The sequence below is a fragment of the Cygnus atratus genome, chromosome 7 (assembly GCF_013377495.2).
Source record: "Cygnus atratus isolate AKBS03 ecotype Queensland, Australia chromosome 7, CAtr_DNAZoo_HiC_assembly, whole genome shotgun sequence".
In the NCBI taxonomy this organism is placed as follows: Eukaryota; Metazoa; Chordata; class Aves; order Anseriformes; family Anatidae; genus Cygnus; species Cygnus atratus.
Window position 1 is genome coordinate 6,067,215 of NC_066368.1, and position 25,637 is coordinate 6,092,851.

The 25,637-nt window shown below is 43.5% G+C and overlaps 1 protein-coding gene and 1 long non-coding RNA gene across 3 annotated transcripts in view; one reads left to right on the forward strand and one right to left on the reverse strand.

Moving 5' to 3' along the window:
• INPP5F (inositol polyphosphate-5-phosphatase F) overlaps positions 1–5,013 on the reverse strand; it is a 39,985-nt gene extending 34,972 nt beyond the window's left edge. The window contains exon 1 of the mRNA XM_035547926.2: positions 4,790–5,013. Within this exon, the coding sequence (XP_035403819.1) occupies positions 4,790–4,886 (97 nt within the window). The 5' untranslated portion in view covers positions 4,887–5,013. The remainder of the gene's footprint in view (positions 1–4,789) is intronic.
• LOC118248728 (uncharacterized) lies at positions 2,979–24,981 on the forward strand. 2 transcript variants are annotated; one of them, XR_004778848.2, is made up of 5 exons: positions 2,979–4,311; positions 7,619–7,682; positions 10,063–10,233; positions 17,348–17,407; positions 22,922–24,981. It is a non-coding gene; the product is annotated as an uncharacterized LOC118248728 (long non-coding RNA). The 2 variants fall into 2 exon arrangements; XR_004778849.2 differs by lacking the exon at positions 10,063–10,233 and having other exon boundaries at positions 2,979–4,462.
• Positions 24,982–25,637: the final 656 nt, after the last annotated feature.

Here is a 25,637-nt window from a genome sequence, read left to right on the forward strand (position 1 = left end):
CGTCTTTAAAAGTCTCTCAAAAGCTACAGCATCACCAGTTTCTCATAATGATTATTTCATTATAAAACATTTGTTTTTCAACAGAAAAAGGAAAGTATTTTCATACTGCCCACTTACAGTGCCAGAAAAAGCTCCGTATCTTAGTCAAGGACAGTGTAGCTACTGCCTGAGTCAAACCAGAGATCACCCCTACACACAGGTGCAGCGTAGCCGTGCCAGCTTTCAGTAGCTGAACTTCAGCGAGCTGAGGTCTCTCCTGCATGCTTAATGGTATCAATTAAATAACAAAAACAACAAAATCACATTCCAAAACAAAGAATTTGCTTTGAAAGAGCCTAAGTGGCACATGAAAGAAATACTCGCCTTTCCTTACAGTTCAGACACTTGTTTGTTTGTTTTTTTAAAGCTTGCCACAAAGTTTTCATGTTCACTTGCAGATACAGCTGAAACACCCTCCTCACCTCTCGGTGAAAGAGCCTGTAACAAGAACATCGGTATTCACAGATGGAAAAGCCACAAGCCCTTCGGTATAGGTGCAGACCCCTCTTAAACGAAGGGCTGTTTCCTGTCAACATTGCTGTTGCAGTGAAGTCTGTGATTTCCTCCTTCTCACTAGTTAGTACTAACCTCTGAGAGGTCAAAGATGTGGGACCTCTGCTACCAAAATACAAGCCTCAAATCCACCTGAACTACAGATTTGATTAAATTCAGCCACACGCACTCCAAAAGTAGTTATCTTTTCCTTGACAAAGCAAACAGTCAACTCACAAGAAACAGCATATCAAGCTTAAATGGGTTTTCATTTATTGAAAACCAAAAGTAATTTCAGAGCAGGCAGGAGCTCCAGGACACTTTATGCATCTGACTTGGGACCAGTTTGGCAATTCCAGACCTCTTCATATATGAAAGCGTCACGAGGAGAAGGGGGAAGACAGGAACAGCCTCGTTATATTCAGCTTCTCTTCTGCCACTAAGATTCAACAGGAAACTGAACCAGAAACGCCTCACCTCAACATTTATTTCTTCACCTCAACATTTATTTCTAACTAGGTTAGCATGTGGCGTACTATCAACCCAGTTAAGTCCCAGGGTTTGTTTGACTATGATCCATTTAAAAAAAAAAAAAAAAAGAAAAAAAAAGTGGGTGAAATTACAAAGTAAATCTTATTTAAGGAAAGTAGAAAAAAAACCTCTGGTAAATACATTTGAAGATCTCACCTCACAGGCAGAAGGTACAAAACTCTTTAACTCATGCATTTGAGTAGATAAAGGACATGCAGCAGCCCACAGCTCTCCTCTAGTCCCTGCTCGCTTCTGTAGGAAGGAACAAGCAGCAACAGGGAACTAACTGCTCACTGGTTTTGAGCACCCTTTTTTGCTGGGTTGCATTTAACACAGATCAGTTTGATATCTGGTTTGTCACATGTATCACAAGTGTGTTGTGCTGACAGCTAAGGAAGGAGACCAAACAGCATGAGCAGGCACTGGTGAGAAACAGCCCCGTAACTGCTACGGCTGAAACTAAAGTGTCAGAAAAAAACAGCTTGAGGTCCCATAGGAAGTAGCTTGTAAAACAGAGAGAACTTCTCTAAAGCTGCAAGTCTCTGGCATGGAATAGTTTCCAGAATAGACAGGCCATTTCTAAGGCACACTACCTCAGCAAGTCACTTTTGTGGGACATACTTAATTCAGCAGCGAGATTTAACACATGGACCACTCGGAGATGCTCAGGACCCTTCTGTGGCCTTAAACCTGCTGATAAATCCCCTGGGATCAGGGCAGCACTCCTCACACAAAGCAAATGTGGGCTTCTGTCCTCAACGCCTTCACCTGAGCACTTACAAGCACTGGACGTCAAACAAAGGAATTTTCTTCATGATTTTTGACTGGAGGAGAAGAATATCAGGGATTCCGACGAGTAACTTTTCCATGACTCTGTAATGCCATTGAGGAGTAGGGCAAGCACACAGAGCTGGAACGTTAGGTGGCATTATAACTTGTGACTCAGTTCAGATTTCACGCTATCAGATGAAGACACCCAACCTGACATCTCTTCCTCAATACTCTGAAAAATACTGTTTGGTAACGAGCCTCTCATTAGAGAAAAAGATGTGTAAAGATATAAAAGATATGTAAGCTTTTTTTTTTTTTTAAAAAAAAATATGTATTGTATCTAGAGAGAGGTATCGCTTCGGTTGCTGAACCAGCCATTCACAACCATTTCCAACAGCTGAAAACCAACACGGTAACACTAATTCCCTAACGCATTTAATAATACATGAACGCTCGTTTGCCCCTAGTTAAGCTCCAGAGGTGAGACATCTTATCACCGCCTCCCTCTTACAAGCAGGTCATGGAATCTGAGCGCGCAGTGCCCAAAAGCTGGGTCCGAAGAATACCTGTCTGAGCAGTGCTCAGAAACTTGTGGTGGTTGTTTCTCCTGCAGGGCTGGGAAGAAGGCTGGGCAGGGTGGAGAGGACAGCATCGCTGCCCTGCTTTCTGAAACTGCTCCCTCCCAGTCTCGTTTAGTCTGGCACCACTGCACAAGGTATTGATTGTCAAGGCCAACACAGCGAGAAGTGAAGTTTTCACTCAGCAGGAGAGTCTGTCCTTTTTCTAGTGACAGAAGAATTCAGCGCCTTAACTACTTTTGTTCTTTTATATATACACACGCAGATATAAATTACACCCGTGACAGCAATAAAACCATGCTGTAATCTCCATACAACTGCTGGCCTAGAGCAGCCGAGCAGAGCATAAACAGGGTAAGCTATGCGTGAACAAACTCCAGATCAAGATCTGACGCGAGGTGCTTACAGCAGGGTTAAACAACATTTTTCTACCACACTGAAAAAGGTACGCTGCGAACATCAAAACCCCCAACAATCTGTGATGCCAAAAGGATTCAGATTGCCTGCAGGTGACTCAACTACCACTTTCACTTCACAGAAAAAACACCAACAGAGAGAGACATCACGTAAACACACGCATGACCTTGGCCAGCCTCAGACTTTGTTTACAGCAAATATTACAAGTTCACTGTTTTGTTGGTGGTGGTGGTGGTGGTTTTTTTAATTCAAATTCTTGCCACAATTCACAGAAGTCACAAATACAGTTTTCGAGATTAGCAAGTTTCTGAACGTGTCCTTATGGTTGAGGGAGGAGAGCGTTATAAAGCTCAGTTGCAGCTCCTTACACTTAGGCCTGTCATATAAAGCAATACTTCGCAAGGTTTGCCAGTACTGCCCGTTTCAACCCACAGATGCGTAATGATTTACTCTGTCCCCAAAATTCTGCTCAGAATTAAGTCAAGGCTTCCAAAAACTGGTAGAGACATAGTTAGATCATAGCCTTTTGATAGACTATTCAACATGTCAACAGATACAAGTTATGACTTTGTTTTTTTTAATTCAGCAGTGACTCATCACACAGCAATCTATTTACTCACTTCCGCTCAGTGGCCTTGATTACAATTGGTCCGATGTAATAAAACTATCCAGTTTGGAGATATCCAACTTTGCCTTAACATACAGAAGAGTTACTGACCCAAGAAAATCAGTTTGTGATCAAAGCGTTCCCTTCTCAGGTTTACTTTCAGCCTACCCGGTAAGGCATTCTATTTCACCCTACTGCAACCCGTTTTCAATAAGACCATCCGGAGCCACAGAGTTGGAAAAACAAAACTAAAAATCCTGTGAAATAGGAAAGAGTGACTAGCAAGAACGTCAAGCAGACCAGGAGACTTAACTATCAGGTTACTTTTCATTAATCGGCGGGTCATGCACAACAGGCATCGCATTTATTCGGAAGCGCAGAGTCCCACTACAGACAAAGCCCTGCCGAAGAGCGCGCAGACAGACTGCTGAGCCCTGGCAAAGCCTCCACAAAGCCGATGGGCTCCAGGAAATCACAGCAGCAGCTGCATGAAAACAAGCGACTGATGCTTTTAAACCAAGCTTTCAAACAGCAGCCTCCAGAACCAGTCCGCAAGTCTGTGCTTTTGTTACTCTGGGTAGAATAAGAGCTTTTATGCCTGTTATAATACAGCAAATCTAAGACTGAGTTTGTGTGAAAACACGCATTTCCTTGACCAGCAACACTGCTCGCTAGCTGAACATGAGGTATTTTGTGAGGTGATTTATCCGCTTAGCGCTGCCAGACCTCCAACCTGAAACGAGGAGCGAGACGTCACGTTACATCAGACAGACTGCAATATTACCTAAGAGACGCAAACGAACAGCACTGAAAAGACAAAAGCACCATGACTGAAGCGTGAGGACACGACACGGGACGGACCAGTGTGAAAAACAGGTCTGTCGATAAACATCTGAGAGCCGCTGCTAACCCGGAGCTCACCCCAGCCTTTTAAGGCTCACGGAGCAAGCTGTACTCACCCAGCGCTGGTCCTATACGTGTTTATGGGGCTTTTTCTGCCTAACACAAACCCCACTTTTGGAAAGCTGTAAGTAACAGCTGCGTAACGTGCCATACGCGAGATACCCAGCTGTTTAGGATACATTCCCCTGGAACCCTTCAGCTGCGCTCCTCAGGGACACGGGGGCCCCCTCAGGGACACGGGGACCCCCCTCTCCCCTCAGAGACCCCCCCTCCCTCAGGACTCCCCCTCAGGGACCCGGGGGACCCCCCCTCTCCCCTCAGGACCCCCCTCAGAAACCCAGGGGCCCCCCTCTTCTCTCAGGACCCCCCCCCTCAGTACCCCCTTCCCCTCAGGACCCCCCCCCCCGCCCGCCATTTCGAGCCGCCCCCCGCCGCTGCCATTTTCCCTCACCGGCCCTCAGCTGCAGGCCGCCGTCCCTGCGGCTGCACCAGAGCGCCCGCTCGCCGCTCTGCAGGATGTAGTGGTCCTGGGCTTGGAACAGCTCCATCCCGCCGCCGCCCTCCCGGCTCCCTGCCTGCCTCCTGCCTGCGGGCGCGCAGCGGCGGAGGGGCGGGGGAGGCGCGCTCCCGACGCGAGCGCGGGCACGGCCGCGGGGACGCGCACGGCCGCGCGCGCGCGCGCGCTGCCCCCCCCCCGCTCCCTCTAAGCCCTCGGGGTCCCGGCGCCGCCCGGGCTCGGGGCGCTCCCTGGGTTCCGGCCTCCGCGCCGCACGTGACCCCGCCCGCCGGCCCCGCCCCCGAGCCCTTAAAGGAGCAGCGCGGGGCCCTACCCGCCCCACAGCCCCTCAGCCCCTCAGCACCACAGCCCCTCAGCACCACAGCCTCCCTGCCTCAGGGGTTCCCCTCCTTCCCTTCTTCCCTCCCAGGAGCCGGGGACCCCAGTACAAAGAGGTCTCCACAAAAAACATCCCACCACGCACCCAGCCAGTGGGGCACGGCTGGGCTCGTTGGCTTCGCTATGTCCTGAAAACTAAATTTTGTCGTGAAAGTTAAATTTTGTCCTGAAAATTAAGTCATGTCCCATGTAAGCAGTTGTATGTAGGACTGGAAAAGAGATTTTCTCATCTTTTGTCACTGTCCACCCTTCTTAATGATTGATTTTCTTAAATGTCGCTAGGACGGTTATTCCCTTTCCAAGGCTTTATATAATTCTGTGTACAGTTTAAGATTTTTCTTTTAAATATCACATCAGACCTCTGATCCACGTTCTTGTCCTTCCTAAGTACATGTGACTAACGCAGGAACCCCATGAGGGGAACTGGACTCTGCTTGCTTTGGTAATAGATGCTAGCATCTGCTCATGTTTTCCCCAGGGCAGGTATGCAAAGGACACAGGGCGGGTATGCAAAGGACACCCACCCTTCCTTCCCTTTCTTGGCTTCAGATCCTGACTGAAAATGCTGAGCTTGGTGACTGCCCCGCAGCTTCCAGCGCAGTGCTGGCCTGCCACATTCCTGTGTGTGGCATCCATGTCAGGGCAGAGTCATGCCAGTCTGTCAGGCCATGCCAGCAGGTACTAGGCAAGAGACGAGTTTAAATGGCTTCTCAGCATTTTCGTAAACAGATCTCTTTTGAAATGTTTTCTTCTTAATGTTCCCATTTTGATATCTTTACTGATGACTTGGATGAGGGAATTGAGTGCCCCCTCAGTAAATTTGCATACAACAGCAAGCTGGAAGGAAGTGTTCACAGAATCACAGAATCATCTAGGTTGGAAGAGACCTCCAAGATCACCTAGTCCAACCCCTGACCTAACACTAACAAGCCCTCCACTAAACCATATCGCTAAGCTCAACGTCTAAACATCTCTTAAAGACCTCCAGGGATGGTGACTCAACCACTTCCCTGGGCAGCCCATTCCAATGCCTAACAACCCTTTCAGTAAAGAAGTTCTTCCTAATATCCAACCTAAACCTCCCCTGGTGCAACTTTAGCCAGTTGCTGATGTGCCAGAGGGTAGGAAGGCCCTGCAGAGGGACCTGGTCAGGTTGGATCGATGGGCTGAGGCCCAGGGGATGAGGTTCAACATGGCTAAGTGTCGGGTCCTGCGCTTTGGTCACAACAACCCTGTGCAGTGCTACAGGCTTGGGGCAGAGTGGCTGGAAAGCTGTGCAGAGGAAAAGAACCTGGGCGTGTCACTCAGTGCTCGCCTGAACATGAGCCGGCAGTGTGCCCAGGTGGCCAAGAAGGCCAACGGCATCCTGGCTGTGTCAGGGATGGTGCAGCCAGCAGGAGCAGGGAGGTGATCGTCCCCCTGTGCTCTGCTCTGGTGAGGCCGCACCTCGAGTGCTGTGTTCAGCTTTGGGCCCCTCACTAAAAGGACATGGAGGCCCTGGAGTGTGTCCAGAGGAGGGCCACAAAGCTGGTGAAGGGCCTGGAGCACAAGTCCTGTGAGGAGCGGCTGAGGGAACTGGGGGTGTTTGGTCTGGAGAAGAGGAGGCTCAGGGGAGACCTCATTGCTCTCTACAGCTACCTGAAAGGAAGATGTGGGGAGCTGGGGGTAGGCCTGTTCCCACAGGTAACTAGTGATAGGACTAGAGGGAATGGCCTCAAGTTGCGCCAGGGGAGGTTCAGGTTGAAAACGAGGAGACATTTCTCCTCAGAAAGAGCAGTCAGGCATTGGGATGGGGTGCCCAGGGTGGTGGTGGCGTCACCGTCCCTGGGATGTTCAAGGAGAGGTTGGACGTGGCGCTTGGGGACATGATTTAGTGGGTGATATTGGTAATAAGGGGATGGTTGGACCAGATGATCTTGGAGGGCTTTTAAAACCTTAATGACGCTGTGATTCTATGCTAAGCACAATGTCGTCTACTGTCAAAGGCCTATCAAACGTACACAGAAAGGCAGTGAAGGGATGGATTTTTGCATAGGTCTGATATTAAAAGACATCCTTTGAGGGAGTATGTTTAAAACTGCATTTAAGTAAACACAAGCAATCAAAGCTTTCTCTCAGTATTGCTGTACATGCCCATATCCAAGGGGACTGATGGTATGGCTTTCACATTCACTACGGTGCACTACTTTCCTGTTGTTTCATTAGACTCTAAAAGTACACAGCAAAAGAAGCTATGCTATCCTTTGTATAAAAAGTAGTATTTTGTGTTCACATCTTATTTGCTCTACTGTAATTTTTGCGAAGGATTATTGTTCAGATTAATTGGTGTTTCACAGTGTTTAGAAGATGTAGATTTTTTATTATTATTATTATTTTTTATTTCAGTGTTACACCAATATGAATCCTTGAAGAGGGTTTTTTTTACTGCAAAAAGGAATCTGAAAGCAAGGTAATAAAATCATTCGGTTCTTTGGATGAAAAAAAAATAGTAAAAGTGCTTATATGTTTAAAGAGTTAATTGTGTGTCTAATAACGTCATTAAAGATTATTCACATACAATTTTCTAAACTCTTGCTGGTACATAGCTATCGAACACACCAGGAAAATGACAAACACAAAATGCTGAAGACAGCATTTTTGTAGGACTTTGTGAGCTTGAAATTTCAGAGACATTTCAAGTACGGAACATGAGCTTTTACAATTAACTAAGTAGTTAATTGTCAATTCCAGTTCAACATTTGCTTAACAGTTATTGTATACTTAAATCCATCCTTGTTAAGCAATCTACTGAATCACTTTGTAATAAATAGACCGAAGCAGAGACTTAAAGCTCTTCAGTGTATTCCGTTTTGCTTTCATCCTCCATCCCATCAATTTTCTTCACTGATACCTTGTAAGTCAGAGGGAATTCTGTTGATGCACTGATTCTTTGGACTGTCCTTTGCTGTCTGCAGTGTCAGTATCTAGCATGAGGAGAAATTGTTTCAGAACTAATTTAGTAACATTGCAATCAAATCAAAATGAATGTCATGAAGATGAAGGTTTTTCTTGAAGCTTTCTGAAACAATCTTGACGTTCCAACAGAAATATAAAAAATAGATCTATGTTTTATGTCACGCAAGGAAGACAGGCAGGAGGGATCAAGCTCACTAGCTTGTTTGGTTCATCATTGTAGACAGTAGAAAGTTGCTGGAAGGAAGAGATGGGCCTTTTCTAAGCTCCACAAAACGATCTAATGCCAAGTGTTAGGTATTATTTAAGTCCTTTGCATATACATTTATAAATAAGCCAGCATTGAAAAAAGTTACACCAACAAGGATGTTCTAGTAATTCCTACAATACCTTTAAAAGTATTTTATGGAAAGCTACAGAGTAATCCTGTAGGCAAAGAATGTATATCCAGAAGAACAATGTACGTGGTATTCTGTGAAGAAAAATTTATTTTTCCATTTATATGTGAGTATTTTTCTTCTGTAGTTCATGCTGGCACTATTACAGCTGTTTACTTCGGTTTTTTGTTTGTTTTCCCTATAAAACAACTTCAGCAATAGTTGTCCTAGGTCCTGTCTAGCTTGAGTGGCAAATGACTTAAATAATATTAGTCAAATTGACCTCTGCTTCACCCAGCATCGACAGGCCATGGTTCTACAGACATGTATGAAACTTCCACTCATCTTTCATTGACCTTAGGAAAATGAAGCCAAGATGCAGAATTATTAGTGTAACACATGGGAAGCAGATAATTTTGGCAGTGGATATAACAACATGCAGTCCTTTTACAAGTGACAGATGTGATCTCTAGTCTCTCATGACTAGCCTTTTTCCCAGTGCAGCTCTGGTAGCTTGTTTAACAGACATAATTTTCCTCCGTATTGCAGTATTGATATTAGTTAATGCTATATTCATGAGGATAAATTTTAAAATGGGCATATTGACTGCTCTTCATAGACAACTTTCTATAGAAGATTCTTTACTGTCTGGGAAGAAAAAAGGCCCAGCATAAACAAAAATAAAAATAAGTTTTCACTCTCTGGGACTGTTTACAAATTTTGAAACAAAAAAGTCATATTCGTGACGGAAGCTTTCTGAGGAAATGCGTACATACGGCTTTGGTCTCTGCAACTGCAGGGCTACTGAAAACATTTGACTTCTGATAAATTTTGCTGCTTAACAAATGGTCCGGATGAGACTGCATGTTCAGCTGTACCAGACAGCATTAGTGACCTGAAATTTAGTTTTGACCTTTCCACAATGCATTAAAGCTAATAAAGCCTCTGCCCTGCAAGTTAAAATAGGAGAAGCAGAGATGAGAAAGGGTGTCAGGCTCTTAGATTAAAAATGCCTTTGTATAAATTAAATGTGAAAGATACTCACTTAAGAATTATTCGTAGGGAAAACAGAGAAGATCTGTATTCAAAAGAGATTAGGGCTTTATGTTTCAGTGGGATTCTTCCTTTGCCCCCCAAAACCATTTCCTCTGTTCTTTCCCATGCATTTCGCTTTCTCTCCTCTGCTCACCTTATTTAATAAATACTCTAATTTCTCGATGGTGAAATGTTTTATACAGTGTTTATCATTACAAAAACAACCTACAGCTGCTGAATATTTCTGAAAAAAAGATAATTTCTTAGTTTCCCTTTATTTGCTCCTGCTGAATTTTTCTCTGTCTTATTTTCTTGGTCATTCTTTCATTTTTCCAAATTCTTCCTCTCTTTTTCCCTTTTCCTGTTCTTCTCTCCTGTTCTCTCTCTCTGTTGCCTGTAGTGTCTGCATTCATGGACTAACTCCTGCCTTACGTTCTTCCCGTTCTTTCTTGTCTCGCTGAATAGGGGTACACTTGGGGTGTGAGGCCAGAAGAGCTGTGAGCAGGTTTGGGACAGAAGAAAAGTATTTCTGATGCCTGAACAGTATTGGCAGCCGGACCACGCAGAAGGTTTTTAGATGGTTACCAAATCTTTTCTGCTGTTAACGTCAAGTGAATGGGAGTTTCAAAAGGAAAGGTACATCTCTTTATTTTCTGTACCTATTCTGGCATCAGCCTTAACACAGTAGCTACTGAAACTTGCATCTCAAGGATATCTTGTTAGGAACATGGGCTTCGGGTACCTTCTTATCAGTCTGCTATGCATCTCTATCCTGAGGCACTTTTTAAAGTCCTGGGAGAAGGCAGTAGCTGGTGAAAAAAGTCAGCTCTTCTGGCTTTCTGCAGGCAGTCTTTAACCTGACCGATGATTGCCAGGATCTGACATTTTATACTGCTTGAATGATGCAAGCAGGCAGGGTTTAGGGAGCATTACTGGTTCTGTATAACATTTCTTTAAAAAGAAATACTTCCTTCAAATAGGAAAAATTAGGATAAGGATTGGGAAAAAATGTGTTAAGTACAGCAAAATCTGAACTGAATCAGAGCACAGAAAGAAAGAATGTCATAAACATCAGGCATGAGTTTTTAGTTGCTGATTAGAGTTGAAATGTACGTCAAGGAGATAAATAGATAAAAACAATTAGGAAGGGGAGGAAGACAAGCAGACACAGAAAGACTCTTAGCAACAGACGGATGCAGGCAGCTCTCCTAGCAGAACACCATCGTGCTGTTTCCTTACTTGTAAATGAGAAACATTTATAGGGCAATAAAACGAAGCCGAGCTCAGGAAGAGAAAGTACTGTAAAACTGCAAGTTGAATAAATAGACTGCACTGGGACAGAGTTTGTGTCTCTAAGTGAAAGTTCCTGCTCTGCAAAGAAAGCTGTGTCTTTCACATTTAGCTGAGGAGAGGGTGAGGAGCAGCCTTCACTTTAAGCCTTCACTTTAAGAGGAAAGGGTGAGGAGCAGCAAGACCCTGAGGTTTTTCAGATGCTCTGCTCAGTAGAAACCTACTGCTGGAGAGAAGTCACTCTGTGACCCTGCAAAGAAGCTGGCAATTGACAACTAAAAGAGATTCTTGAGTTTTGCTCTTCTCTCTCACGTCCCTGCCTGGCACACGAGCAGGGCAGAGCAGGTGCTTCTGTTAATGAGTCCCAGGCAGCAGTAGCTGCAGCATTGCCAGCGCTCCCTGCTTCACAGAGAAATGTGTGATGCCTTAAGGAAAAAAGAAATTTGAGAATGGTTGGTGGCCCAGATTCACTCAGACAGGTGATGAGGCAGGTATTTGGGAAATTAACTCTCAGCAGGTAGAAAATTCTCTTTTAGCTGTCAATTGTACACACCTGTCTACCTGAAATATTTGTCGTTGTCTTCTAGGCAGTGCAAGTAGACGCCTTATTCAGTGCCACCATTCCTTCCTTTCCTTTTTTTTTTAGTTTTTAAATGACAGGAAGAAAGACGTCCTGCCCCCTGCTGTGGACTCCACCCGGTCAGTTAGAGTTGAACTGGACTTGGTATTTGTCACAGCACAATACACACAGCTACACCAACTAGTGTTCAACTCCCTCGCATCGAACAGCTTTGTTTCAGAACTCTGCTCTGAAAAGGCTGATTTCTCTCTGACACAACATTTCTCCACTAGCGTATAAATCGGATATGTCTATCTGTTATGCTACAAAACACGTGACTGAAGGACATTCAGAAATGAGAAATCTCCTTCTTGCACCTTCACATTCAAGACCCAGGCAAGCACTTGATTTTGGAGGGTGCTGAACATCCAGTCTGCAAAAGCATTTACTGTATGCTTGACTTTATATGTAGAAATTAAATTATATTTAATGAGACATTACCGCCTTTTAACATGAGCACAGGATTCAGAACTTTCCTGGTTTAAGACTGGGAACTAAATACCTTGATGGGATTTGCTCCCATCTCTTTTCTCCATTTCTGTGCAGTCTGCACTATCATGTGCTGGACATTTTTCACTGCCGTTTGCAGCAGCATCTCCGTTCTGCGTGCATTTTCCAGGCAGTTCAGTGTTGTAGTGCAGTGCGTAGGGTTGCCATTAAAATAATTCAGAGCTCCTTGCAGGAATTCAAGGACGGACTTTGCTTTGCCCTTGTTCACCCTTTGATCAGGGTTTTTTTTTTCCCTTGGGTAGTTTTCTGTTTACATTCAATGCGGTTTCCTTAGATTCGCAGCTGGACAGTGTTTTCATAAGCTCGTGAGCCTCAGCTAGTGAGAAAAAAAAGAAAAAGGAGAAGGAACTTTGCGTTTTTGCAATTCATTGACAATAGCTAACAGGAAGGAAATGCACAGGCATTAGTCATGCACTCTCACTCTCACTATTACCTGATTGCCCACAGCTTGATTTCAAATTTAAATGTTGATTAATGGGAAGTGATCTGATTTAGTGACAGTCCGTACCTGCAAGTACAATTGACTGGGTAGGTTGGATAAATACACAGCTCTTCCTGAGGTTAATGCCATCAGTTTCAGAAACAACTGTGTAAGAGAACGTGAGGATTTTTATTTATGAATGCCTGTGATTAAGAAATGGTGGAATATTTTTGTTTGTTTGGAGAGACTTTCGTGCTCTGGTAGCTTCCAGATGAGCATCAGAAAAATCGTCTTCGGCAGTCAGTATGCCTATAACATATTTGAAGCAATTCTGTTTACCAGTATTATACTGTCATATTCAGCTCGTGCCTCCTTTGCTATCAGAGATACCAGCTCACAGGTGCAGTTGGTGGAAGTTTTGTGGTACGGACATTTACTGCTTCGCTTTGGAGTGACAAGTTGAGCCATCACTTGTTTAGCTATCCGACAAGGAGTGGAAGTAGTTTTTGCCACCCTATGATTTATTTAAGGTATATTCAGTCTAGTAGTTTACAGAACTGTCAAGTGCTGTGATGAAGATGATAAAAAGCAGTCCTTCAGTGACATCAGCCAGGTCCCTCAGCGCTTCAGGATGCATCCCAACAGTTCCCACAGACTTGCATGTCAGCTTATTTAAGTAGTCCCTATGTCAGTCCTCTTCCTACCTAACTTTGGTCATCTTCTTGATGCCAAAGTAGATATAGAAGCCTTTCTTCATCATACCCCTTGCCAGTTTTTAATCTAGCTGTGCTTTGTCCTTCCTATTTCCCTCCTAGTGTGCCCAGGCGATGCATCTGTATTCCTCCTTGGTAGTCCATACGCACTTAGGTTTTCCATATGCTCCTTTTTTGCATGGGAGCGTTCCCTGTTCAGTCCAGGTGGCCTCCTGTTATGCCTGCTGGTTTTCTTGCAGGTTGGTTATTTGCAGACAAGACAGACTGGTTTGCCTCTTTCTGCAACTCAGATGGCTTGAATGTGTTCCCACTAATAGAGAAATACGAATAATAAATCCACGATGATTTACTATCTTCAATCACGTCTGTGGATGAGGGCTTCTACAATATTCCAATCAAATTCTTTAATTTACCTAATCCTTAATCAGATATTTACTAACCTGATATGGCAGCAGTCCCCCAGCTGTGGGACATGGTCAATGAGCTGTGATGCAGGAAGGGCTCGAGTGACTTCCCAACTGAAATATTTTTGAAGTGCCTTCTATGGACTTTTAGATGGGTTGTATTAGGCATTAAACAGATGCTCTGAAAGCCTGCTCTGGAAAGGAACCTCCTCAGAACAGAAGTAGCAGCAGGCTCTTCTGACTGGCAATAAAGCAGATAAAAAGAGGTTTGTGACGGCCAACAGTCGGCACCAGAACACTTCAGAGATACCTGTAAAAGTCTTTTTAATATTAAATATTCTGAAAAAATGCTTATATTTTGTTTTACAACAGAAAAATACAAAACCACTGGCATGAATGTTACCTTTTGGCAACAAATTGAAAACTTTCTCAAAACCAGGGAAAGCAGCTCACCGTAAGAATTTTTGCCTGAATTTATTTTTAACTTTTTTTTTTTCCACTGGAATAACTTTTTCATATGGCAGCTGTAGTTGTTATCTCTAGAGGCAGAGGGACTCTGGCATTTCCTCCTTTCCCATGGAAACATCTTATTTGCCAATGGGAACATTTCCATTGACTCCACTGAGCACGTAGGAAAACAATACAATTTTCTATTCAAAACAGTGTGCATGTGGTTAACATCTGCAACGTGCCATGTGCCCTATGGGTAATATATTGACTTCCCTGTGTTGCATTTTCTGTTAAGATCAAATCAGTGAGACCATTTGCAAAAGTAAATGGGAATGCTTTGACTGCCTACAATTACGTTGTTTTATTTTATTCTACAATTACAGATTTCACTTGCAGATTTCACTTGTCTACCAAGCAAGTGCAGTCACACATGGAAAGATTGTTTTTTGTGTCGTTGGTCCACCTTCATAAGTTAAAATACTATTTATAGTATATCAAGATTACGTATAATTCTTAGTTTCTCCGAGGTAAATGACCGCCAATCTTCACCAGCCTTGTAATAAAATCCACAGCTAGTTTACAGCAGATTCCACTTGTTTTTCCCAGTCTGATCACGTAGGCATAGTTTTTTTCTGGTAGTTTTGCAAGTGTACAGCGTAGACTATTTCAGACGCAGAAAACCCTTCACTAAATAAATTATATTTTTTACTGCGCAGGCCCAGTTTAGTCTTTTCATTTATTAAGGGCTGCTTAAGCATTAATCCCATTTTTCAGAAAGCATCAAAGAAATCCACACAACAGACTCATTTTCCCCAAGTGGGGGCTTTTGCACATTTATTGTACAAGAAACTTTCCTTTCTAGACCTACATAAACCTGCCCTTTGATAAAAGAAACGTTCAGTGTAGGTATTTCTAAAACCGGCTTTCTCACAACCAGGCATTTATATTAGGGTGAGATGAGGTCAGAATTTAGGCTTGTATGGAAATGTTTCAAAGACAATACTATCTTGCTCGCGCTTCTATTTGTGAAACAGTATTAAACTCGGTGTCTTGGAAAATAAATTTTTGCTGACACAATAAAGTTTTGCTCACACTGTGTCAGCAAAATAAATTTAATAAAAGATAGGACGGAAACCTGTTAGCACCTCATTGGAGAGATATTCAGTAAGTAAGATTTTAAAATAGTCTGACAGCAAATTAAAAGGCTTATTACCCTTTAGAAGAGTTTACCTCCTTTTTTACTCTTAAACTTAGGTTGCTTTTTAAAAGCAAAATAGTTCACATTAAGAAACAAAACAAAACAAAACAAAAACCAAGACTTTTCCTTTTAGAAAGGATAAAAAGTAGGCTTTTAGGATCTCTGGAACATAATGTCTTTCAGAGAAAAAGAAGTTCATTTTTTATCTGATACCATTTAGACAATTTGAATCAATTTCTTAAGTGGTTTCTTGGAAGTTGCTGTTCCAGAGGAACGTTTCAGGGCAATATTTGACATCCTGTGACATTCGCCAGCACTGCTCAAGCCAGCCTAAATAACCATTTCCTCCTTCCCAGCTGTATGTTTCTATTCCTGTACTGTGCCTGCACTGTATAGCTACAAGCATTTGTGCAGCGTATGGCGAAGTGAATTCAGGGAACTAAAGCAGCTGCTGAACAACCTCCTAAAATGCTGTTTATGAAGCTGGGCTCCACATAGCAGTAACCGGAGTCGTAGTGAACGTACCTGGCCCTTACTGAACAGCAGCAGTTTAATTTTTTAGAGTCAGGATTTCCCTCAATGTCGTTCATTTGGCACTTCATTTGGCACTTCGTTATGAGTTGCGAAGCAATGCCAAGTCAGATCACGTCTGGTTTAGGGATACGCTGGTGCCCACCATGCCTCCCTGTATCTAAACCAGATTTGCCAGCACCGTTATGCTGGCTGAAGAGGTGATTATTTTTAACATCACTATTGTAGTTACTCTAGCAGACATAGAAACCCACAGCAAAACCCTGAGCGTGCCTCATTGCCGCATGCACCCACTGTTTGTTCTCCAGCAGATCCCATGTTTACAGAACCTCAGTGTCCGCGTCGAGCTGCATTTACACTGCAGAGACTAGCAGTGTGTGAGAGAGGATTCGGGATGTATGAAGTTCTGAGGGTGACTCTGAGCCCTTTTCCCCTGAGAGCAGAATCTCTCCAGCTGCTAGGAGATGATTTAGGTCAAAAAACATTGTCAGCTTTTCCTTCATCTGTGGTTTGTGCATAAAAAGGGATGTATAAAATTTGCAATGCTCAAGTTAAGTACCATGCCAGTAATTACAATTCTTGTGACTATCAACGGGCTAAACCAGAAGATTAAAAGAACATTATTTTCCTGAGAGATTAAATGTTCTGTGCTTAAATAACTAGCATAGATGATCATTGCTATTTACAGGCTAAAAGTGTTTATTGCTGCCTTTGCACTTCTCGTGCAATGATATGTAGGTCATTGTAAAACCTAGGGAACGAAGATAGACATGAGACTGAAAAAGAGGGCTGAAAATTGGAAAATACGAATCCTTGTTCTGTTTGTCTACCCCTGGATAAATTACTTGTCTTCCTTTTACAAACATGACTGAAGATAATATTTCTCTACTGTGCAGAGGTGTTATAGCCTAAGTACACCGATACGTGCAAAATGGTTTTAAATGAAGTCATGGAAGAGATTACAATCATAATAATTTGCAGATAAATGAAAGCTCTGTGTTTTATGGAGATAATAAGAGAGAAAAAAATATGTAAGATGGTACCTCAGAGAAATCTGGGAAGTTCTGTATTGTTAGAGTCATTCGTGAAGGGAAATACCAGTAAGAAGCCAAGGTGAAATCAGAGCCTCACATAATGCCTGGTAACTACTAACATGCTTTTCATTTTGTTTGACATGTTAATTATGCTACAACATATATATGTATTTGTGCAATATATACACTACATATCTATGACAGCTTTATACCCTAATTCTGTGTGTGATCCATCAGAGAGCTGTAGCGCTGTGACTGATAACGTAGCTACACAGATGACTCAGCTTTACCAAAAGATGTTTCTGAGAAAAAAACAAAGCCATTCCTGAAAATTTTTAGATGTCCTAGAAGCTATATATACTTATATATATATATATATATACTATATTCAGTATGCATATATATATACTTACATATACTGAATTATCTCTTTGGGGGGAAAACAAGACAAAAAGAATTGCAAGGCACCCTTTTATTTATGAAGGCACCATAGGCCTGCCATAGACACTGCAGGAAGAAATAGATTGATCTCTGAGCAGTTATTGAAGGGAAAAATGACAAGTGTGTGTTGTCATTGCAGGAGTCTACATTATGTCATCGACCCGGTAGGATCAGGTGAAGACGTGATGGCCTTGGAGTGGTAAGTACTGATCTTTGAAAACTAACAGAGGATGAGTGAGACTCCACAAGGCAGGAAAAGTATTTGGGCTTCTAATTTACCAAATGTTTTCCAACTTTGGAAAAATCAATGCAAGTTTATAACTCTCTGTATAATGCAGAATCTGCACCACCATCCGAGGGCTTAAAAAAGGGAATGAAGGAAGTCTTGGAGAATTTTAGATCAGTCAGCCTTGTTTCTTACATGACAAAAATAGAAAAAAAAATCAAATTAAAAAAAAATCAAAGTATCTACTTCCAGGTACCTGACAGTCTAGCAGTCCTGGGCAGATTGTGTAAATCTTGACTTAATATGACCTTTGATCCTGCCTCTTGTGATTTTCCCATCATTATATAAGGAAATATGATCCAGTTTAGGATTTTTCCTGTAGAGTGGTTGCTATTGGTTAACTGTCACCCAACGCTATGGAGGACAGGTAGGCTCTTTTAGGGGTCCTTGGCGGAATGAGGACTGGCCACAGGGTTGTGGTTATATTTAGAGACTTATTATTACATTAAAAGTAATAATAATCAGTATAGCCTATTATCTACAATTTATAGCATGAAGCATAGCTTACAGTTGCACAGAATTTTTGGAATTCTTAGTGTCAGATCATGGATTTTGCCATCCAGCAGCAACTCCAGTCCAAGTCCAACTTAGGGCTTGCTGCTGCCCGATTTTATAAATGGTGTTCCCCGTGCTTCCCTGTTCCATCATGGACATCACCACATCCTGGTGACCCAGCACCTGGGTCTTGATAATGCTAATGGCCTTAGCACCCTATTAGTGGGTGTCCCCACAAGCTGTCACCAGAGAGGAGGAGAGAGAAGCGGGGAGTGCGTTACGTGATCAGACCACTTACTCTGTATGGATGGTTTCCTTATTGTTGCTTATGCTACCTGTACTACCAGGGCTCAGGAGAAGGGGGGACCAGTCACATTAACTCACAAGTTTGGTACTCGTCTATGTCTTTATTGATGGCTGAAATAATGGAATAAGCAGTGTATTTAGTAAATCATCAAGCTAGGAGGGCTTGAAAGCCCACCAAGTATCAGGATTCCATTATGAGATTACTGTGCCAAGTTGAAGAAATGGTTCCAAATGAATGAAATGGCAGGCAAGTGAAAAATTGTGAAAAGGAATGATAATGTGTATAAACACAAACTGAGGAACAGCTGGTTAATCAGGAGGTCTGGGGTAATTCTAGATCACAAATGGATCAACCAACCAGCAGGAAAAAAGAAAAAAAAATCCAGTTATGCTAAGATGAATACAAAGGAGCATTATACATAACAGCTGTGCAATAATCCTTTTGCTCCACTGCTAGTAAGGCCTCAATGGGGGTGCTATATTATTCGATGCCATCATTTCAAGAATTGTATGAATCCATTGAAAATAGGTCAAAGGATATTCTGAATTTTAGGAGATACGTTTTACGATTTGAAGAATTACAGTTCTTTAGGGATCTATGGGAAAGAGGAAAGCCTTGAAATATACAAAAAAATGGAAAGAGGAGAAGAATAGCTGTTTTCTATGACCACTGCCACTGAATCATAGGTTGGCGGAGGTTGAAAGGCTCCGGTGGTCCAACCCTCTGCTCGGAGCATGAGAAGCTAGAGCAGGTTGCCCAGAAACATGTCTGGTGGGCTTTTGAGTATTTCCAAAGATGGAGACTCAACAGCCTCTCCGGGCAAGCTGTGCCAGGGTTTGACCACCCTCATAATGAAAAAGCTTTCTCTTACCCTCATGTGGAGTTTCCTGTATTTCGGTTTGTGCCCGTTGCCTCCTGTCCTGTCACTGGGTACCACTGTGAAGACTCTGGCCCCCATCTTCTTTTCTGCCTCCCATCAGACACTTAAGCACATTGATAAAGTCTCCGCCAAGCCATTTTTTTGAGGCTAAACAATGCCAACTCTTAGCCCAGATAATACAAAAAGTAATAATTGCAGGAAGGATGAGTTAGATTAGGCAGAAAGTGAGAGTTTGGATAAATAAGCACAGGAATAGACTGCTCACTAATATGAGCCATGCAATATTCACCACTTGTGGGTTTTAGGTACAGGTTGAGCAAGATGGGAATGAGGTAATGTGATCGCTTCCTTTTCACAATTTCATATGATTCGTTGCAACCATATATATATATATATTTAATCTTAATCTCTTTACCCATCTACACATTTCCTTAACCTTCATGTCCATCCGATTCCGTCTTTCTTCTCTTGTGCATATACCTATAAAGTACTAGCAGTGGCTCCTGTCAAAGTATACCACCACCACAGAACTGCAAATGGTTAGTCAACAGGAAATTGCAACGTTCATGCTACCTTACCCTCCTCGCCCGCTGCTCTTCTCCCCGCTGGCTTCTGAGTCTTCAGAATGATGGTTTTAGTGTCATGTCCTCACCTCAGGTCTTGTGAGGTTATTTAATTTAAACCTGCCTCATTGTCTATACTGTGCAAACTGAACTTCAGCATCCAGATTCTGCTTAGCAGTGGTATAACTGGCAAATTTCAGGACAATGAGTGCCTCTTTCCCAAGAGTTTTATTTCTTTCTGGGCTGGCTACTCATGCTGTCTTTCTAGGCATCTGTAGTCCATGCATCCTTTAAAACCTTTTCCAAAGTTTACCAAAAAAAAAAAAAAAAAAAAAAAGCTGTGTAAAGGAAAAAATTCACATACAGAATGGGAAAAAAAAAAGACAAAAAGTTGTCATTCCATGTTTACCTGCTCAGCCACGCTTAGTCCTTTACAGAACCAATAGCTCTGAATGTGCGGAGAAAAAAAAAAAAAGGAGGAAGAGAAAATAAATGTGACCAAGTCCCCAAGTAACTGTTCAACACAAATGGTTTGAAATGAGGTTTCTGAGCCCAGCTAGTGCATTATGCATGCAATTGTTCTGTTTGGTTGATTTGATTTGCCTCAAGCCCTAATGTTAACTGTTGTGAAAAAGATAAATACAGACTCTGTATTTAAAATTTGCTAACAATCTTAAAATAGATGCTACTACCCTGCTTTTAATCAAACACAGCATCCACAGGCAAATGCAATTTAACACTAGCAACACTAAATGTGGTCACAGATTTGATTCTCACTTGGAATATATCATTTTATGTAGCTATGTATCCTTCAGTTTTGTTTAATTTATTTGGATTCTGCTTATGGAAGATAAAATAGAAAACGATGCCCTGTCACAGCAGTATAATGCCTGTAGTAACAGGATTCGGAAAGGACTGGGAATCAACACCACCGGCTTACCACTCAACAGCTACCGATACTGCAAATAATTTACTCCAACGTTTGTGAACCGGGATAATAGGTACATTTGTTATCCCTGGGGAATATTTTGGAGTATTTTTTGACTGGAAAGCACGTTGGAATCATATAATTAAAATACTAGCTAAATACAAATTAGAACATACAAAGTTGCCTCCTGAGAGGGAAATTCAGTGAAAAATAATCACCAGTCATTGCGATAATGGGATGAATTTGTGTAGACAGTACTCCATTATACACAGGCCGTATTTTTGCTCTGTGCTTGAATGTCCTTTGCTTACAGCCCAACTTATTTAAGAGAAGGCTGTATCACCTATTGTATCCAAAGGTTGGAGCAACCCGCAGAGTCAGATGATTTCTGACTTCTTGGCAGCTTTTGTTGCTGATATATATCACTGTCATTGTATGCTTTAAAATAGGATGTGCAAGCACTCCATTTCAGGGAAAAAAGTGGCTTATATGAATCCTGGCCTGGCCTGGCCTTGAGCTATAGCAACCTTGGAAAAAAGAAAGGCTTATTGAAGAATTTATTGTGATTTTAATGTCTTGCTCTTTTAAAATAAGTTCTTTGGAAATCAAAATGTGGATATAGCAGTTGGGGTTGGAAAGGACCCCTGAAGGTCATGTAGTCCAGCCTTGGACTTGAAGCTGCGCTTTGTTAAAAAGCAGAGCTGAAAGTTTGCATTCTGCTAGTCTGCAGAAGCCTCACAGCACAGCTCCCCCTTGCCTCGTCAGGAAAAATTGCTCTGATACAAAATGCTGGAACTGCTTAACACCTGCTTATGTTTCGTAGTTTGAAGGATTGAAAGGTTTCAGTGATGTCTTGCTGACATACGCTCGTACCAACAACACCTGTACTGAGCAGAAAATGATGCTTACATGCCGTAACAAAGACTGACATAAAGATTACCTGCTCTGGCATGGAAATGCAGACCCAGTGCCAGCCCCTGTTTCTTGTGCTGCTCTCAGGAAGGGATTTTTGCATGCCATAAAACTGCTAAGATGGAACTAGAGCCTGTATTTCTTAGGGACACAGTGGACATGAATGAAATCAGGAAAAGGTGTCTTGTTTCTTTCGTAGAAATTTTTAGTTATTGACAGTAGGTACTGTAAAAAGCTGTCAGGAGGTGGGACTGCTGGCACATTTCTGCCGTGTGAGCTACGAGCTAGCAGTTGTGGCATGGAGCGCGTCGGGTTGGGTCCTGGCGGTGCTCACCATCCGGTGCAGTTGGGCTCAGTGATCTGTGAAGGGCCCTTCCAATCAAACTATCTACCCTACCCTACCCTACCCTACTTTACTCTGCTGTGCTCTGCTCTACTCTACTCTACTCTACTCTACTCTACGCTACGCTACGCTACGCTACTCCTATTCTACTTCTCTTCTCTTCTCTTCTCTTCTCTTCTCTTCTCTTCTCTTCTCTTCTCTTCTCTTCTCTTCTCTTCTCTTCTCTTCTCTTCTCTTCTCTTCTCTTCTCTTCTCTTCTCTTCTCTTCCCTTCCCTTCCCTTCCCTTCCCTTCCCTTCCCTTCCCTTCCCTTCCCTTCCCTTCCCTTCCCTTCCCTTCTCTCCCCTCCCCTCCCCTCCCCTCCCCTCCCCTCCCCTCCCCTCCCCTCCCCTCCCCTCCCCTCCCCTCCCCTCCCCTCCTTCCCCTTCCCCTTCCCCTTCCCCTTCCCCTTCCCCTTCCCCTTCCCCTTCCCCTTCCCCTTCCCCTTCCCCTTCCCCTTCCCCTTCTCCTCTCCCTACTTTCCTACCCTACCCTACCCTACCCTACCCTACCCTACCCTACCCTATCCTATCCCACCTTACCCTACCCTACCCTATCCCACCCTATCCCGCCCCGTCCCGTCCCGCTCCTGGTTCCTCGCCCAGCCCGTGGCTCCCCCTGGCTTTGCGGTGCCCCCCGGTGGCCGCAGCCATCCGCGGTTGCGAGTTGCCCTCTGCCGGCCACCGGCGGCCGCTCGCCTCCCGGTGCGACGTCACGCTGCTGTGACGTCACAGGTGAAGCTGGGACACCGACATAAGGGCGAGGGGCGGCTGGAGGGGCGAAGACCCCGCCATCCCCTCCCCGTAATGCCGCGGGACCGGCTGGCCCAGAGGAAGAGAGCTCTGTGACCAGGTAAAGTCACTCGGCGTACGCTGGATTTCGTGGCAGTGCCGTACCAGAACATTTTCTTCAGGTAACTGTGCACGACGAATCTTAAATTATCACATGCTGACATCTTTAGGTTCTTCCACTGACTGGAGTTTGCCGTTATCAGAGCAACGTGGAGCAAATTAAGTCGGTGGGAAACGCGTTTGTTGGCTCAAGCCCAAGGAACGTCAGTTCTTTAGATTTCACATCTGAAAGCTTGGCTTTGCCAAGACCTGCCTGCTGCACGGGACCTGCTGGAATGACACACCGAACCGGCCATGCGAACCAGTACAAAAGCTGGTCTTTTCTTCCTCTGCCCTTTACACAAATATGTTCGGGATCTGTTCCAACTCCTGGCAACAAAGGCAGCTTCAGCTATGCGGTCCTTGAGAGTGAAAATACACCGGGGAAAATCCTAAGCACAAAAAACTCCCTGGCTTTCCTGCCCCCGTGTGAGGGGAGTGTTAGAGGAGAGGCCGCATCAGAAGTGGATGGATCGGGCTCTGACAGCGACTGCTGGGGACTCTTGGAGAGTTCCCAGCAGAGAATTTATGGGGAAAAAGCAAAAACATCACCACACGACACTGGGAGAATTTCACTGTCTGGAAGAAAGAGCTTGGATGGTAGAAAACTCGTGTTGCCTCAGCTGAGACAGGTGTCTGGAAACACCTATGTAAGTTACACATCAGTGCATTTTTTTAAAAAATGATGAAAATAAAAATGGATGACATGAGAAAGAAATAAAGTACAGGTTTATCAGAGGAAAGTTCAATACAAATTCACAAATAATAAAGATGTGGTTAATTCCACACTCTTCATTCAATAGAAGCACAAATCCAAATGAGAGGCTGCAAACCTTACGTCGAAGAATATAGATATAGTGCCTGATTTTGTAGTGCATTGATTATTTTCCTCCTATTGAAAACTCAAGCCTGCCCCATAAATGCTAACCTGCTAAATAAGCCCAGAAGGAAGTATCACCGAGAATAAGCTGTCTGAAACTCGACCGTCGCTCAGCGTTGCTGCCCTTTCACTTACCCTCCTTTCCCTCAGTTAGGTTTGTGTCAGATTCAAGCCTGCAGGAAATTAGGAGCTGCTGCTAGTGTTCAGCCCAGCCGTGCTGCTAGGAAAATGCAAGGCTTTTTTTGCCGGAGCCCGTAGGCTTGTATGTCTTTTGAGGCAGGTAGAGGTTGATCGACTAGGACTGTCAGGGGAGTTAGGATGGGCTTAGGGAGGAAAGAGCCACAGAAAAGAGTTAATGGCTCTCTTTTTGGTTTACAGATTGTAAACCAAACTCTCACCCATCTGCCAGGGGATTACTGTCTTCATTTATGTCCCAAACTGGACATGGTTATCGGTTTTATGTGAAGCTTCAAGCGTGCCATGTGCAAGTAGGGTTCTGTAACACCACATTTGGAACCCAAATCTGAAAGCGCCCCGTCTTTTAAAATTCTGGATATTTCAGAGTTGTCTCTTATAGCTAGGACTGCAGGAACCCGAGGCTTCCAACATCCCCAAACCTGCATTAACCTGACACCTTGTGCAAGCTTTAAAAAAATCACAGGAATGTAGGCATCTACCAGAGCCTGCCACCACAGAGTGTGAGCATCCTGCCAACATGTTTACTCACTGCTGTAATGAACACATGCAAGATTAGAAAGTTTGTTTAAGTATTACTGGAAACCATTTTCCATCACAATCCTTTCAGCTGTTTTACAAGGGCTGCAGGAGGAAATTCCGCCTTTGGGCTCCGAGGCTGGTGCCCACGGCGGCACGGGAAGGCTCAGCAGCGCCGAGCTCCTCCGTGAAAGCACCGCAGGTGGCTGCGAGAGGAGCACACAGCACCTGCAGCGACATGAACTAAACGGAGGGAAGGTCACAGCCTGCACCGCTTCTTTTGTCAGTGCCATGCAACGAGCTTCAGACTACGTTTGCCCATTGCACAGCTGCATCAAAAAATGAGTTGGACTTGGGTGAGTTAGGACAGTTGCAGTGCAAATCAGAGGCAGAGGATGAACCCGAACCCAGAGGTGCAGAGAGCCAGTTTCTCTGCTCTATATAACACGTGTCCTACCTATAATTTCCTAGTCATATATAGTTTCTGAGTGTAGTCAAGCATAAACTATTTAAGGCAGGGATTCCCTGTGCAATTGTGTTACGCAACAATAGTGATGTGTCTAATTGTTACTGTAAAAAAGAAACACAGGTATAATAATAATGATTGCCATGATTTCTGCTTTCCCAGGTAGTGCATATTTTCTGTGAAGTAATCAGGGACTTGTTGCTAGGCAGTTAATATTTAAGGTACCTTAAATATTTTAATGTGTCTGTGCCTGCTGTTCCTAGGCACCAATATTTGTTTATGTTATCGTTACACAACCCTCTCTACCTTATATCCTTTGTTCAGCCCAATCTGATGGATCCATACAGTTCAATTTCAATCCTCGCACTTTTATTCACGGAGTAGCAGATTAAAGTAACTACTGTCAAGAATGATAAAATCTCTCTGATGCAGAAGATTTGTTCTTTGTCAGGATGTCTTTCATTGCTGCCAGTTTTTCTTTCTTTGCCCAGCCTTCAAAACTGAATGAAACTGAATAACTCAAATAAGGCCATTTAAAAGTTGGTAGAGCTTCTGTGTACATGTCCCAGAAGCACAAAATTCAAAAGTTTGAGTAAATCACTTGATTTCGGTATTTTGGATGGAGAGGAGCCCAGTTTGGATTGAATTACAGTTACTTTCATCTTTGTCCACCTCCCAGGCACGTTCTGTTGTTGAGTTGGCATGGTGTGTAGGCATGTAGAAATGT